Genomic DNA, 14,742 nt, shown 5'->3' on the forward strand with positions numbered 1-14,742 from the left:
TCAGTTCTAATCAATCAGCAATAAATGAGACGCTTCATCCAAGCTTTATCTAAGTGTAACTAGCAGAAACAGCTTAATAAATACAAGGGTAAGGAACTTAAGGTTACTTATAAGGTCAATGCATCTTAGACGGATGGAGCAAGGCCTATCTGTAAATATTTACCTGACCAAAACTAATATAATCACTTACGGCGAAGAAACCCATTTCTAACTACAAAGCTGCAGCAATTACGTTTTCCCTAATGTACAGTCTAATGTCAGTTTGGTCCACACAAATAAATATTTTTTCTTCTATTTACAAGTTCGTTCACAGTCTGATGAGCAACTGCATGTGCATGGTCAAGATTTATGAAGTCTGCTTGCTTCAAAAGGAAGAAATGGAGAAATGTCCTTTATTTTCTGCTTGAAGACCATTTTCCTACAAGATAAACACACAAGGTGTTAGTTTTAACCTTCACCTATAAGAAGTATAACATATCAGAAAATCTTTTTAAATGGCAGGTTTCTAGACAATGGGTCAAAGATAATGTACAGGCAAAATGTTAAAAGCAACTTAACAGATGCTGTACTACCAGGAGACAGTTTAGAATACAGAACAAAAATGTATTACAAAGGACTTCAAACTTGACAATGGTTGTGCATCTACATGTTTTCACAACTCCCTCTTCATTACTACAGTGTTCTACTCTGGGTGGAGTCAACAAAATTCAGGAATATACTTGCTCCCACGGATTACAGAAAGGAAGCGTCTGGCAGTCAAAGACAAATCTGAAAGCCACTGCTAACTAATCAACACTAGACTGCATCCTGAAGATGTTAAGATACACAATCAAATTCACATTATTACAGTTATTTTCATACAAGTACAAAATGTAGTTTACAGAAAGACTGCCACTCATGACAACCTAAAAAAGATTAATAACCATTTTTGAACATTCTCTCCAAATGGCATCTCTACCTCACATTACTTCCAGATGCCCCCTGGCTTCTACACTTGCCCAGCCCCGGATCCTCATATGGCTCCTTCCTTGCAGGGATCCCCTGGGTGGGTTTCCTGTCTCCTCAGGAAGGTGACCTTGTGGTAACTCAGTATTAACTTGAGGGATCCAATGGGGAGTTGGCAGCATGCAGCTTGACAACCACTGTAAGTATGGCAGATCAGTCAAGGTCTCTAGCAGTGGGAGTATCTAATGTAATAACTCCAGGACTGCTGCCCACATTTTTTACCCTGAAATGATCTTTGAGGCTCCTGACCTCCAAAGACTGCATATGCAATGAGTTATGCAAATCCTCCCTTAACAGACAGGTCAGTTGGCCATCAGTTTCTTTACCTTACCCTCCTCCCCTGCAAACCCTACCAGTGGCCAGAGTATTTTTCAAAACTTGGGTCATTGGTCATACAGATGGACACAATGCCTCCCATACCATCATGCTGGTACAATTAAAGAGTTTTGGATAACTTTTCACAGTCAAAGTATCTGAATTAAAAGCAAAAATAAATGAAAGGATTACAAAAAATTAAAATGCAATTTTTTCATCTAAATGAAATGGTGTTTGAAGGCTAAATCAAATAAGACTACACAATCAGATTTCCTTCAAATGTCGTACTTTGATGAAGTATGTTTCACTTGCCCAAAAAACATCAATATTTTTGAGTTCTTAAGGGTTTTTTTTGAGTTAATACCTTCACACTTTAGCAAGTGCCTCTTCACAGTCAATAACATGGAGTGGCCCTATAAAGCCAAAGAGAGTGACATTAATGGAATGCATCCAATATAAAGTTTGGAGACAGACAAGTGCAGGAATCAACAACTTGTGACAGAAAAATATAAAACAAAGGCTTCAAGTTCAGCATCCCTTTTTCTCTCTCTCTTTTTTTTAATGGGAGGAGGGTTGTCATAATTCAGAAGCTTTGATCCTGAAGTGAACAAGACCGCAGCACCACATACTGCAAAATCTGTAAAAAGTGTTACTACTAGACATTAATCTTTCTTTTAGCAGTTTTTTTCTGTGTCTCAACTGAAGCCAGTTTTTGGCAGGACTCCAAGACAGCAAAAAATTATACTGAATGGAAAAAAAGTTATGTTACCATAATGTTCCCATTTGCTTTGTCCATTTTCATTCTTCCTCAACAAATGTGGGTTCGGATCCAACTCGGCCGTTTTTACAGCTCCTGGAACTCTCGAGCTCCTCCCTTACCCACAAAGCTCTAGTCCCCCAACATACCTCCGATCCTGTTTGCTGGCCTTAAAGCTTTATAGGAATATTAGAACACTAAAACTAATATCTAGAACTTAAAAGAAGGAACATTGGTCCCTTATAACCCTCTCATTCTTCCAGAAGTCCAACTAAATGGTAGGGGTTGGCGGGAGGAGAGTTGCGCAAGAATGAAAATGGACAACACAGATGAACGTTATGGTGAGAGTACGTAACTTCTTCACCTGATGTTTCAAAACCATAAAAATATGGTAAGAAATGGCAAGTATGGAACTCGATAAAAAAAAAAAAAAAAAAAATGTTCAACAAAAAAAAACTTAATGCACCAAACCACAGTTAAGTACTTTCATCTCATAAATTGAGATTTCATCAGAACTGTAGTAAAAAAAAATATAACACCAAATTTAAAACCTTCATCTCCACTAGTCAAGTCATCAAAATGTCACAATTGATTAATTAACCATCGTATACCCGCTCAAAACAAATATTAAACACCAAACAATTCCATAATAATACAAGTGCTATTCCAACAAAAAAAGACAGAACAGTGTGTGTTATTGTTTTGTGGGTTTACAACCCTTAAAATATAATGCCAGCAATATTGTTTTATGCATTTTTGGAAGATGGAAAAACTAAAGGTGAAATGTATAAAAATTATAATTTTGCTGATCTTAGCTTTAAGAAAAGAAACAAGGAAATCTGTTCATTAAGTTCAGAGGAACTGACATTCAATCTCACCTGCCATAACTCTCACTACTCCAAATACGTTTCCCCATTGACCTCCCCTGGGACTTTCTTTCCACATGTTCAAATACCCCAAATAAAAAGCTACCCTTCCCTGCATTCCATGTAGCGTCTCGCTGAAGCATTAGTAGGTACCAGTTTTTTATATCGTTATGTTAACATTCTCACTTGTAGGCTTCTTTCAACTTTCCCTACATAATATGAGAAGCAAATCTTACAATAGGCCAAGTTAACTACATATTTAGAAAGGCAATTGTCATCCTATTGTGCTCTCGGGTTCCACCCAAGACCTGGAATTGTTAACGTATCTAGGTGTGCAACATATGCACACTGCTTCCAAGCCCCACATTTGTAGGCCCCTTTTAATTTTTTGCTGTTACTAACCACTTTGTTCTCATTATCACCCCTCTCCTAAATACCCACATTGGTTCCTCTTTTGTATTTAAAGGTGGGGGGGGGGGGGTTTACAGAAAATCCCAGGGTGTATAGCATTTTAGAAATAAATATCCAAGTATTTAAAAATTATCTGAATTTGCATAGAATATATTACTATTTTAAAGTAAAAGCTCTCCTGTAATTAATTTCATTAGGTTCACTCAATTCAGAAGTTTTAAAATTGGAATCCTGAACTCCCAGTAGGGGCCTATAATTGGTTCCGCCATCCTTTTGTAACCTCACCAGCTATCCTTCTAATAAATATCAATGGGGTAATTCCTTTCTACAAAAAATTTCAAGTCTTTTATTTTGTCCATCAAATCTTTGTGGTGTGAAGTCATCAGCACTAATCTAACCATTTGTCCTTTGATTATGTTCTTCTTTAAATGTGTGTGTGTATATGGGGGGGGGATTCACTACCATAATGCAGATAAAATTCCGCAAAACTGGAGTTCTGTAACTCCTTAATGATAGTTGCACCTAAATAATTTAGTGTTAAAATCAAACGTGCATAAACTTTAACAATTCTGCAGTTCCATTAATGTAAATCAAAAGTTCATTCAGTTCCTTCATTGGACCCTCCCACAACAAAAAATATCATCTAAAAACCTTACGTAGAGGGGGAATGCACTGTGAAAAATGGGATTTAAGTACATATTGCTTTTCCCAGTAGTATAATACTATCTTAGCGAACAAGGCGGCGCATGCAGCCCCCATTGCTACCCCATTCAACTGTTTATAAAATTCCCTCTCAAAATACATAAAATCGTTTACAAGTATTTCCATATATTCTACTAGGAGCCTTAATTCAGTGACATCCACAAAAACACATTCCATCAAAACACTTTCAAACCACTCTATACCCGCCCAGTCTGTGGAGAATTACAGAAAACAAGTCCACAATGTCAATGGTAACTAAACATGTGGTGGCAGAATAATAATCATTGGCAATCTTTGTCAACAAATCCCAAAAATCAATCAAGATGCGTTTGTGTAGTTTCAGGAAAGGTTTTAATTTTCTATCTATATAAACTCCAAGTGGATGTGTTTGAACCAGCTTCCGCATCAATTGGCCTGAGGGGGTTCCTCAATATTTTTATGGACCTTGGCTATTCCAAAAATGGATGGATACACTGGTTTTGAAAACTTTTAACAATTCAAGTCTTGTCCAACACCCCTTTCAGGGGTTGGTCCTTGAGAATGACCACATTGATTTTATTTCTGGCTGCACCTTTCATTACTGTTCAATAAGTCCACCATTCTTCCCCCTCATGTCCAATGGTCCACAATGCTGATCCCTCCCCATTATCAGGTTTCATAATTCTAATATTTGGGTTATTAATTCTCTCAACACCACCTGTTCTTTACTTAAATGATATACTCTTCCCTTGTTTTGTAATAAATGTATTGTTTTAGTTCGTTCTCCACAAAGGTATCAAAATTGTATAATATTGGGTGCAAAGGGGGTTAAATGCACTTTTCTAAGCATAGGAGCATTCCTCATCACCATCTCCCTTTCCCCACATAGTACCTCTAAGTTTAAATTTGAGAGTAAACAGTTTCCAATTAATCACAATACCACTAATGTCAGAATTTTTAGTGGGAGTAAACGTAAAACCTTACAGTACAAAACAACAAATCAAGTGACCGTTGGACATATTGGAGAAAAATGGTTGACTTATTGAACAGTAATGAAAGGTATACCCAGGTAACCAGAAACAAAAATCAATGTTACATAGGAACACAGATTTCATTCTTGAGGACCAACTCCTTCAAGAGGAGTTGGACAAGAGTTTATTTGAAATTTTAAAGGTGTCAAAACCAGTGGTTCCATCCATTTTCAGAATACCCAAGGTCCATAAAAATAGTGAGGATCTCCCCTCAAGCCAATTGATGTGACCGCTGGTTCAAAAATGCATTCCCTTCCAGTACATACGGACAGAAAATTAAAACCTTATGCCAACACATCTTGATGGATTCTGGAAATTTTCTGAGAAAGATTACCAATGATTTACACGCTGCCACCATGTGCTTAGTTACCACTGACATTGTGGACTTATTTTCTGTAATTCCCCACAAACTGGGTATAGAGTGGTTTGAAAGTGTTTTGAGGGAATGTGACTTTGTGGATGCAACTGCATTAAATTTCCTAATAGAATATATGGAAACAATACTTGCGAACAATTTTGTTTATTTTGAGGGGGAATTTTTATAAACAGTTGGAGAGGGTAGCATTGGGGGCAGCCCTCACCCCCTTGTTTGCCAACATAGTATTTTACTACTGGGAAGAGCAATATGTACTTAAATACCATTTTCCACAGTACATTCCCCTCTACTTAAAATTTCTGGATGACATTTTTTTGATGTGGGAGGGTCCGATAAAGGAACTGGATGAATTTTTGGTTTACATTAATGGAACTACAGAATTTTACGTATATAGAATGTTTATGCGTACATTTGGTATTAACACTATAAATTATTTAGATGCAACTATCCTTAAGGATTTACAGAACTCCAATTTTGCTTCACGTACACATAGAAGAGAGACTTTTTCAAATTCCTATCTGCATTATGGTAGTGAGCACCCCCCACATTTAAAGGAGGACATAGAGTAACACTGATAACTTCACACCACAAAAATTTGATGGATGAAATAAAAATATTTTTTGTAGAAAGGAATTACCACATCGATATTAGAAGGGTAGCTAGTGAGGCAAAAGGATGGGGGACCAAGTATATACCCCAATTTGGAGTTCAAGATTTCAATTTTAAAACTTCTGAATTGAGTGCATCTCATGTTGATAGACCATTTGTGAGGTAAAAAAAAAAAGACCTGCTCAATTTGTATGCCATCATGTTGGACTTCCCCGGAATGTGCATTGCTGTCAGAAATCAAATGGATGAGATCGCCCACTGCCACGCTCTCAGAGCTTCACAACACAAGGGGTAAGATCTGGTCCCTCCTTGTTTGTTGATGTACCATACCACTGACATTGTTCCATGAGCCTTGGACTGTTCTTTCCAAGAAGTGCCCCCCCTCCCAATTTGGGAAGAGTCAGCAGTCACTATGGCTTTGGGCTGAGGAAGAATGAAGGGACAGCCTTTTAATACCCGATGTAATCAAATCCACCAATGAGAGGTACTTTCTGCATGCCAGAGTTGTCCTGATCTGGGTGGACATTGGTTGATGTAGAATGGACCACTGAATTGCCAAGGCCCATTGAAGAATTCTCATATGGTAATCTTGCTAGCAGAACTAGAACTATCATTACCACAGCACACAATGACCCCCAAGGCTTGCAGAATCAAGCAGAAAGAAAAATTCCAAGTTATCCTTTTTGACTTGAGAAATTGAATAGTTTGTACTCTTGGTAAGGGAAGGGAGGCTGTGACTGATAACCGTTGAACAAATGCCCCTATGAACTCTAATGTCTGAGATGGTTCTGAATGAGATTTGTTGTGGCTGATGTCAATTCCAAGATGACAGCAAATCCGGAGTACATAATCTTGTGCTTTTATCAGAAGATGCCTAGTTGGAGCGATTATGAGCCAGTCATCCAAGTAAGGAAACACCTGGAATCCCTGCAGTCTCAAGTGAGCTACTACTATTGCCATGCATTTGACCAACACCCTGGGGGCTGTGATGAGGCCAAAGGGCAGTACTCTGAATTGGTAATGTCTGGCTCCCAGCTGGAAGCGTAGTTATCTCCTGGATCATCTGTTCATTTTTATGTGACAGCAAGCATCTTGAAATGCCTGAACCTGTCACCCTTCAGGTACCATCAGCTCATGTGAAATGAGCCTCACGGATGAATTTTTGATCAATTGTAGGGTGGCCAACTGTGAAACAATAATGCTGTGCATCTCAGAAGTACTGGTCCCAGACAGGGTTTGGACAATGTGCCAAATAATTCAGCGGCCCAAGTGCAAAGGTCACTGAAGCATATACATGCTTCCCAAAGCTGTCCAATGCCCTGGACTTCCTGTTAGGGGGATGGATAGATGAACTCCATTCTGCAAGTTTTTTTCTTTGTGGCCACTGCTACAACCATGGCATCTATTGGAACTCCCTTGCTCCAGAACTCTCAGTGGTGCCAGGATCCGGTCTGCTTTATTGGGGATCAGCTCAGAGTCAGGTTCTTCCCATGCCCACCTAGAGATCAAATCAAGGATGTCAGCAAGTGGAGTCACTCAGTATGTCGATAGCCTATACCCAAAGGCTTCCAGGAATACAAATTCCCCTTGGGGTGTTACTGGTAGACCAACCACCACCTTTACTTGAGGATTTCCATGAAGTCTCCAAAGAAAACGTCCTCAGGTGGTGATCTTGGAGACCCTTCCCCCTCACCAAAATCGGTATCATCAGTGACGGACTCTTGAGGAGAGTCTAAGTGTCTCCTCTTGCAGCTTCTCTTCCTAAGGACTTCTTTGGTGGGATATTCTGGAGAGGTATCAAAAGAAATAAGTATACCCTGCTGGGTAGCCTGGAGACTTTAGGCTGGCCATCCCTGTGGAGTGGAGTAATGAGGCTCAAGGCAAAAAGGAAACATGGGATACAGAGGGCAGATCCGAGGGGGGTGGAACTGTCTGTCCTCCAGAAGCAGAGAACAGTCTTTCTACCATCTCAAAGGCAGAGCGCTGTGGGACGGAGGCAGCCAACAGAGCCAAGAACACATGCTTCTGGACCATTGGCTCCCTCGGAGCCAAAGGCAGTCCACAGAAGAAGTCGGGGCCAAGCTGTCCAGTGCTGAGGCTCCAAGGGGCAGAGATGGCTCTGAGAACTTCGGAGTTGATAACGACACTTCGCATTCAGCAATGACGAGCTTGGAGCCAATGCATTCAGAATGTTTCAGAGCAGAAGATATGACCATCTTCGGATCCAACACAGTCCTGAAAACATAATCCAAGGGCTGCAAAACCATGGGTTAGATCAGACAAGGGGCACAGACTGGTGGTGTAGGACTAGTAAAAGGCCTCTGGACCCGAAGGGGTAAGAGCCGGGAGAACACCCATCTAAATCTGTGCCAAGAGAAACTTCATCATCCTATCCAAGACGACATCTGTCAGGCTCCTGGAAGAATGAGATGACGGGGCCACTGATGGGGGGCCTGGAATGTCAGTGTCTCTCCAAAAAAGGAGATGTCAATTGGAAAGGGACTGGGTCCAAAGAGGATGCATACACAGTCAAACAAATATTTTGGATCAGAGGCCATTGGATCCGATGAAGCAAATCGGGCATTTTTTTGAAACTTTGTCAGCAGGCTCTGTAGTCAGATCAGAGGATACAGTGGAGGATCCAGATGGATCTGATGGCCTTTGCCTGGGCTCTTTTTGTCAGGCTTGGAGGGTTGAGCTCAAGATCGTGATTCTGAGAAGGTTCTAGAGAGAAGATCATTCAGAATGAGTTTATTCTTGCAGTCTACCAAAGCACGGGGCTTTAACCGCTTTGCAGATCTCACAGTCTGCTTTTAAATGAGCAGGGCCCAAGCATTAGACACACAATCACATGCATCAGAAAGTGGAATCTTGTGCCAACACTGCTTACATTTCTGAAAGCCTGAAGGCATTTCAGCCAACTTAACAAGATATCTAATATATAGAGTAAAGAAGAAACTTAAAAGAAAGGAGAGAAGAAATTACCAACTATGGTAACAGAGAAAAGGGGAAAGGTAAATACCAACAATGCCAGTTAGAAATAGGATAAGGGAGAATATATAGTATGCAATTTGTAAAATATAAGAAAATAAAATAAAAGTAATTAAAGCACTTAACGCTCAAGAGCTCACAGAGACCATATTCGTATGCAAAGGTTGCAAACGAGATCTGAGGTATGTTAGGGGACTAGAACATTGTGGGTAAGTGAGAAGCTTGAGAGTTCCAGTAGTTACAAGCTGCAAAAAGTGGCCAAGTCGGATCTGAACCCAACTGTTGAAGAATGAATGAAGATAGACAGAGAAAATGTGTAATCAACATAACGTTAACATGCGTGTTGTCCATTTTTATTCTTCCTCAACTGATGGATCTCGGATCTGACTAGCCACTTATTCCAAATCCAAACTCTCGAGCTCCTCCATCCCGACATACCGCATACAGGAGTTTGCTGCTACCACGAGTGAACTCAAGAAGGTATAGAATAAGAAAAAGAGCTGGAGCTCAAACAAGGAACAACAGTTCTCAAAGTGAAACACTGAGGGCTCTCCAGCAGCAAAGGGAAAGGTATTGTGAGGGCAGGAAGTTGAGGAAGAATGAAAGTGGGCAACGCAGATGTAATGTTATGGTGAGTACATAACTTATCTGATGTCATTTTCATTCATTCATTCATTCATCTGATGGGATACAGTACCCAGCTAGATGAACCATGGATGGTCTTCATGGAACGATATTTTGGAGTACTGCAAAGCCAAAAGCAGCTCTGTTCCTAGAAACAGAATCCAATCTGTAATGAGCAATAAAAGCAATGGCAATGGACTGACAGTGGCAGCCGCACAAATGTCATCAAGGGAAGGTTTTTTATCAAAAATCTTAGAATACAGCCCATAGACCTTGTGGAATGGGTTCTAGGAGGCCTAGGCAAGGACACCCCTCTTTTACTACACACCAAAAAAGATACAAATCAGTTAACCATTTGGCCTGTGTAACTTTAGAAACAGACTTGCCCAATATGTTAGGTGAGGAGGATACAAACAACTGGTCAGTCTTCCAGAATATTTGGTCTGATGAAGATAAACCAAAGTAGTTTATGTACTTCCAAAAAGATGAAGCATGTACTCTCCCTCATTTGATTTAAATCCCAAGGAGGAGTAGGATTCTTTAGTGGTCTAAATAAAAGTTCCTTTGAGAAAGCTTCTTCTAAATTATGCAAAGACTAAGGGAGAATTATTTTCACCTAGATGGAAGTTTGAAATGGCAGCCAATTGAACCTTAATAGTAGTACAACTATGCCCTTCATTGAAAATTGAAGCCAAAAAAGTCAAGTACAGTTAGAATAGGGGCAGAAAAGGGGGCCAGATCCCTCTTAGCCTGAAACACAAATCTCTTCCATTTACTTTTGCAAATCTTTCTAGTAGAAGCTTTTAAGAAGATAAAATATGATGGACCGCGGAGGAAAGCTGGAGCTGTCTACCAATCAGTGAAACTGGAGAAACAAAACAGTGCAAGAAACTTCTCTGTGTGGAAGATTTTCAGTCCATATATTTCTAGTTAATCACTGTATATTAATCAGATCAGACAATAGTAGTAGAAGTAGCTAACTTAAACTCGTCTCAAGTCAAAACAAAACAAAAAATAATATAAAATATATAATTGCACGGCATTACAAAGTATTTGAAAGTAATCCAAGCAAAGCAGGCAGTCTGTTTCCAGTCGAAAATCCTTTATTATTTTCTTTCCTTTATTTTAATGCTTTATTTTTCGACTGGAAACAGACTGCCTGCCTTGCTTGGATTACTTTCGAATACATTAGTAATGTTGTACTAGTATATATTTTATATTATTATTTTTTGTTTTGACTTAAGACAAGTTTAAGTTCATTACTTCTACTACTATTGTCTGATCCAATTAATATACAGTGATTAACTAGAAATATATGGACTGAAACTCTTCCACAGAGAGACGTTTCTTAGACGGTTTTGTTTTTGGACCCACTACATTTTAGTGGGTTGTTTTGAGACTTCAGGGATACCATGGAGATTACTTTTTTTTTTTTGAAACTGGAGAAACCATGCGGTCAGTTTGAGGCCTGTTATGTTTGGATGCATCATTCCTGTTGGGTGAGAACAGAGGTCTGGACTGCAAGCAAGTATCCATGGTGGATGTAGAAGAGGAGGTCAAAGAAAAGGAAACCAAATTTGATGAGGCCAAAGAGATACAATGAGGATAACTGTGTTCTATAACCAGTATGCTTTCTGTAGAAATTTGGGGATAAGAAGTAATGGGGGGGTAAGCACAGAGAAGACCAGATAGCAATCATTGACTATTGCAGCTATCAATGACCCCCCCCCCCACCCCCACCCTTTGGAAGGAACAGGGCAAAGAAAGTACAGTTGTGCACACTTACCATAAATGTAGATATTAGAGTGTATTCACTGCTGCAGTCATTACATTTGGGTAATCCTGCTGGCAGGCTGCCCTCAGCCGGCCTGAATTCCAAAGTCTTGGGTCCTGCATCGGCTACTGTTGCCGCTTCCCTGACGTCAGGTCGTCAGGGGTATAAAAGCAGCAGCAGACACCATTTTCTTCAGTTTTTCTTGCCCCAGATGTCATGTGCCCCCAAAAAGGGTAGCCAAACATATATATTCATTCAGAAATACATCAATATATATTTTACCTTCATCTATACGCAAATACACCACATAAGTAGCATAAATCAGAGAAGGAAGGACAAGATCCAAAAGAAAAAAAGGGAAAGGTGGGTGGGTAACCTGGACTGCAACAGTGAATACACTCTAAAATCTACATTTATGGTAAGTGTACACAACTGTACTATATTCTTTGTGTTTCACTGTTGCAGTCATTACATTTGGGTACAGTCCAAAGCTATGGTTGGGAGGCTGGAACTAGACAGCAATAGGAGCGGCTATGAGGCCCTGCAGAACTGCAGTGGCAAAGCCTGCCCTGGATTTAGAGTAGAGTGGCAGATGTTAATGCTTTGTAAAGGTGTGCACTGAACTCCAAGTAGCCACCTCTAAAATGTCTCTGGTTGATACTCCCCTGAGAAAGGCTGCTGAGGTGGATGCAGCTCTGGTGGCATGAGGCCTAATGCCCTTAGGCACTGGCTTGCCATGGTGTAAGTAGCAGAAACAAATGCAGTGGCCTAACCACTTAGAAATAGACTGCTTTGAGATGGGCTTTCCTTGTGATCCTGCAGCATATATGCCACTAGTAATTGCTCTGTCTTCCAGAAAGCTTTGGTTCTGTCCAAATAGAATCTAAGCTGTCTGTATACGTCAAAAGAATACAGAATTCTCTCCCCCCTGTTCTGTGGATTTGGGTAAAAAGGTTGGCAGATGGATGGCTTGGTTAAGAGCCACACTGGACACTACTTTAGGCATAAATGTTGGGTTTGTCCTCAGAGAGACCCTGTCCGGGTGAAAAATGAAGAAAGGTTCCACAGCCATGAGCGCTTGTAGCTCTGAAACTCATCTTGCAGAAGTAATTGCTAAGAGCAAAGCTGTTTTCCATGATAAAATCTTCATATTAGCTGTAGCAGCTGGCTCAAAAGGAGGCAGGGTTTGCTTTTCCAAAACACGGTGGAGGTCCCATGCAGGTATTGGTAGTTTCCTTGGGGGCCTTAAATCTTTGGCTCCTCTGAGATACTGCCCAGTAAAGGGCGAGAAAAAAAGTGGTGGCTCTGTATTGTAATGAGCCGAAATGGCAGAGGCATGAATTTTTATTGATGAAAAAGATAGGCCTTTGTCCAGCATCTCAGTTAGGTATTGCAAAATCTGAGGAATATTTGGTATGGCTGCATCAGTTCCCTGTGCCTGGTTCCAGGCACAGAATCTCTTCCATTTTCCAGCATAAGACTTTCTAGTACTAGGCCTTCTGGCTTCCAGAATGACATCCATCGCAGCTTTACTGAGAGGTGTTTTTTGTAGGACTACATTATCTGCCATGCTGCCAAGTTTAATGTCCCGAGTTGAATGTGCATGATCGGATTGTTTTGCTGGGACAGTAGTTGAGGTATTTGAAGTAAGGTCCAAGCCGGGTATAGAGATAAGTTCCTTAGTATTGGATACCAGTACTGGCGTGGCCAGTCTGGGGCAATCAGTATCATCTTTGGCTTCTCCTGTCTGACCTTTAGGAGCACCTTGGGTAGGAGAGGCAGTGGAGGAAATGCATATACTGATACGGCGTCCACTTTCCATGCTTGTCTGTGATAAGTCCTTGTGCAGAATCTTTTTAGTTGGTAATTGAAAGGGGAAGCAAATAGGTCTATGTCCGGGCATCCCCATTTCCTTGTTATCATGCTGAAGACTTATGGATCCAGCTTCCACTCGTGGGAATCCATAAGGTTTCTGCTTAGTTCGTCTGCCAGAGTATTTTCCTTTCCTGGCAGGAATTGTCTCTGCAGATGTACTTGGTAAGTCAAAGCTGTGGCCCACAAGGTCATGGCTAGTCTGCAAAGGGGGTAAGAATGTGTACCCCCGTGCTTGTTTATATACCACATGACCGTGGTGTGTGTCTGTCTTTATCAGTAGTTGTCCTGGATGAAGTAGGTCCTTGAAGGCTGTCAGGGCATTTTGAACAGCTAACATCTCTTTTTGATTGATATGAAGATGCATTTGGTTTGAGGACCATGTGCCCTGAATGCCTCTTCCTGCCATGTGGGCTCCCCAGGCATAATCTGAAGCATCCGTTGTTAGTGTCTGCCTGGCTGGAGGCAATGTGAATGGCTGTCCCTTGTTCTGGTGACAAGCCTTTGCCCACCATCGAAACTCCTGTTGCAGGCAGGCAGGGAATGAGAGTTTCCAGGCTGTGGCAATGTTGAGTCCAAATACTTTTTAGGTATCATTGTAGTTTCCTCATATGCAGTCTTGCATATGGAATTAGCAGGATGCAGGATGTCATGAAGCCCAAAGCCTGCAGAATTTTTCTTGCAGATAACCGATCCTTTATTGCCAACATTTTGAAATAAATAGTCAGTTGCCTTTGTCTGGCGTGACTGGGCAGTGGTATTCAAGCTTGCACCAAGGAATGTTCTCTCTTGTGAGGGTACTAGTTTTGATTTCTTTTTGATGACTGTGTACCCTAGGCATGTTAGAAGTCTGTTCACAAATGCCAGATGTTGAAGAAGAATGTCCTTGTTCTCTGCTTCAATGAGACAGTCGTCCAAGTAAGGATATATTTGTATTCCTCTTTGTCTGCAAAATGCAATTACTGGTGCCAGGCACTTTGTAAAGACCCTGGGCGCAGTAGATAAGCGAAAGGGCAGTGCAGAGAATTGGTAATGCATTGAACCAGCCTTGAATCTGAGGTATCGTCTGCACGACTGTCTGACTGGAACATGCAGGTATGCCTCTCTTAGGTCTAAAGTCACAAGTCAAGCATTCTTGCCCAACATGGGCAGAAGCTGCTGCAAGGTCAACATTTTGAATTTTGGAATATCCAGGAAAGTGTTCAGAATAGATAGGTCCAGTATAGGCCTCCAGGCCTTGTCCTTTCTGGGTACCAAGAACAGCCTTGAGTAAAATCCTTGTCCCTGCTCTTGGTCTGGTACTTGTTGAATGGCCCCCATGTCCATGGGGGATGATGCTTGTTTTGCTGCCTCTGCCCATTGATGTTTTGGCAGATCTGGCCAGCTGTTTGCCATTGGCATAGTATGGAAATGGAACTTGTATCCTTGTG

General features: G+C 40.9%; 1 protein-coding gene across 1 annotated transcript in view; it reads right to left on the minus strand.

The window, feature by feature from the left end:
• Positions 1-14,742, minus strand: part of CREBL2 (cAMP responsive element binding protein like 2) — a 91,978-nt gene that overhangs the window by 771 nt on the left and 76,465 nt on the right. Inside the window, exon 4 of the mRNA XM_044088137.1 lies at positions 1-418. This exon is cut by the window's left edge and continues 771 nt beyond it. Coding sequence (XP_043944072.1) covers positions 417-418 — 2 coding nt within the window. The 3' untranslated portion in view covers positions 1-416. The remainder of the gene's footprint in view (positions 419-14,742) is intronic.

Source organism: Protopterus annectens, chromosome 11.part0 (assembly GCF_019279795.1).
Source record: "Protopterus annectens isolate FY-2018-M chromosome 11.part0, PAN1.0, whole genome shotgun sequence".
NCBI lineage: Eukaryota > Metazoa > Chordata > Ceratodontiformes > Protopteridae > Protopterus > Protopterus annectens.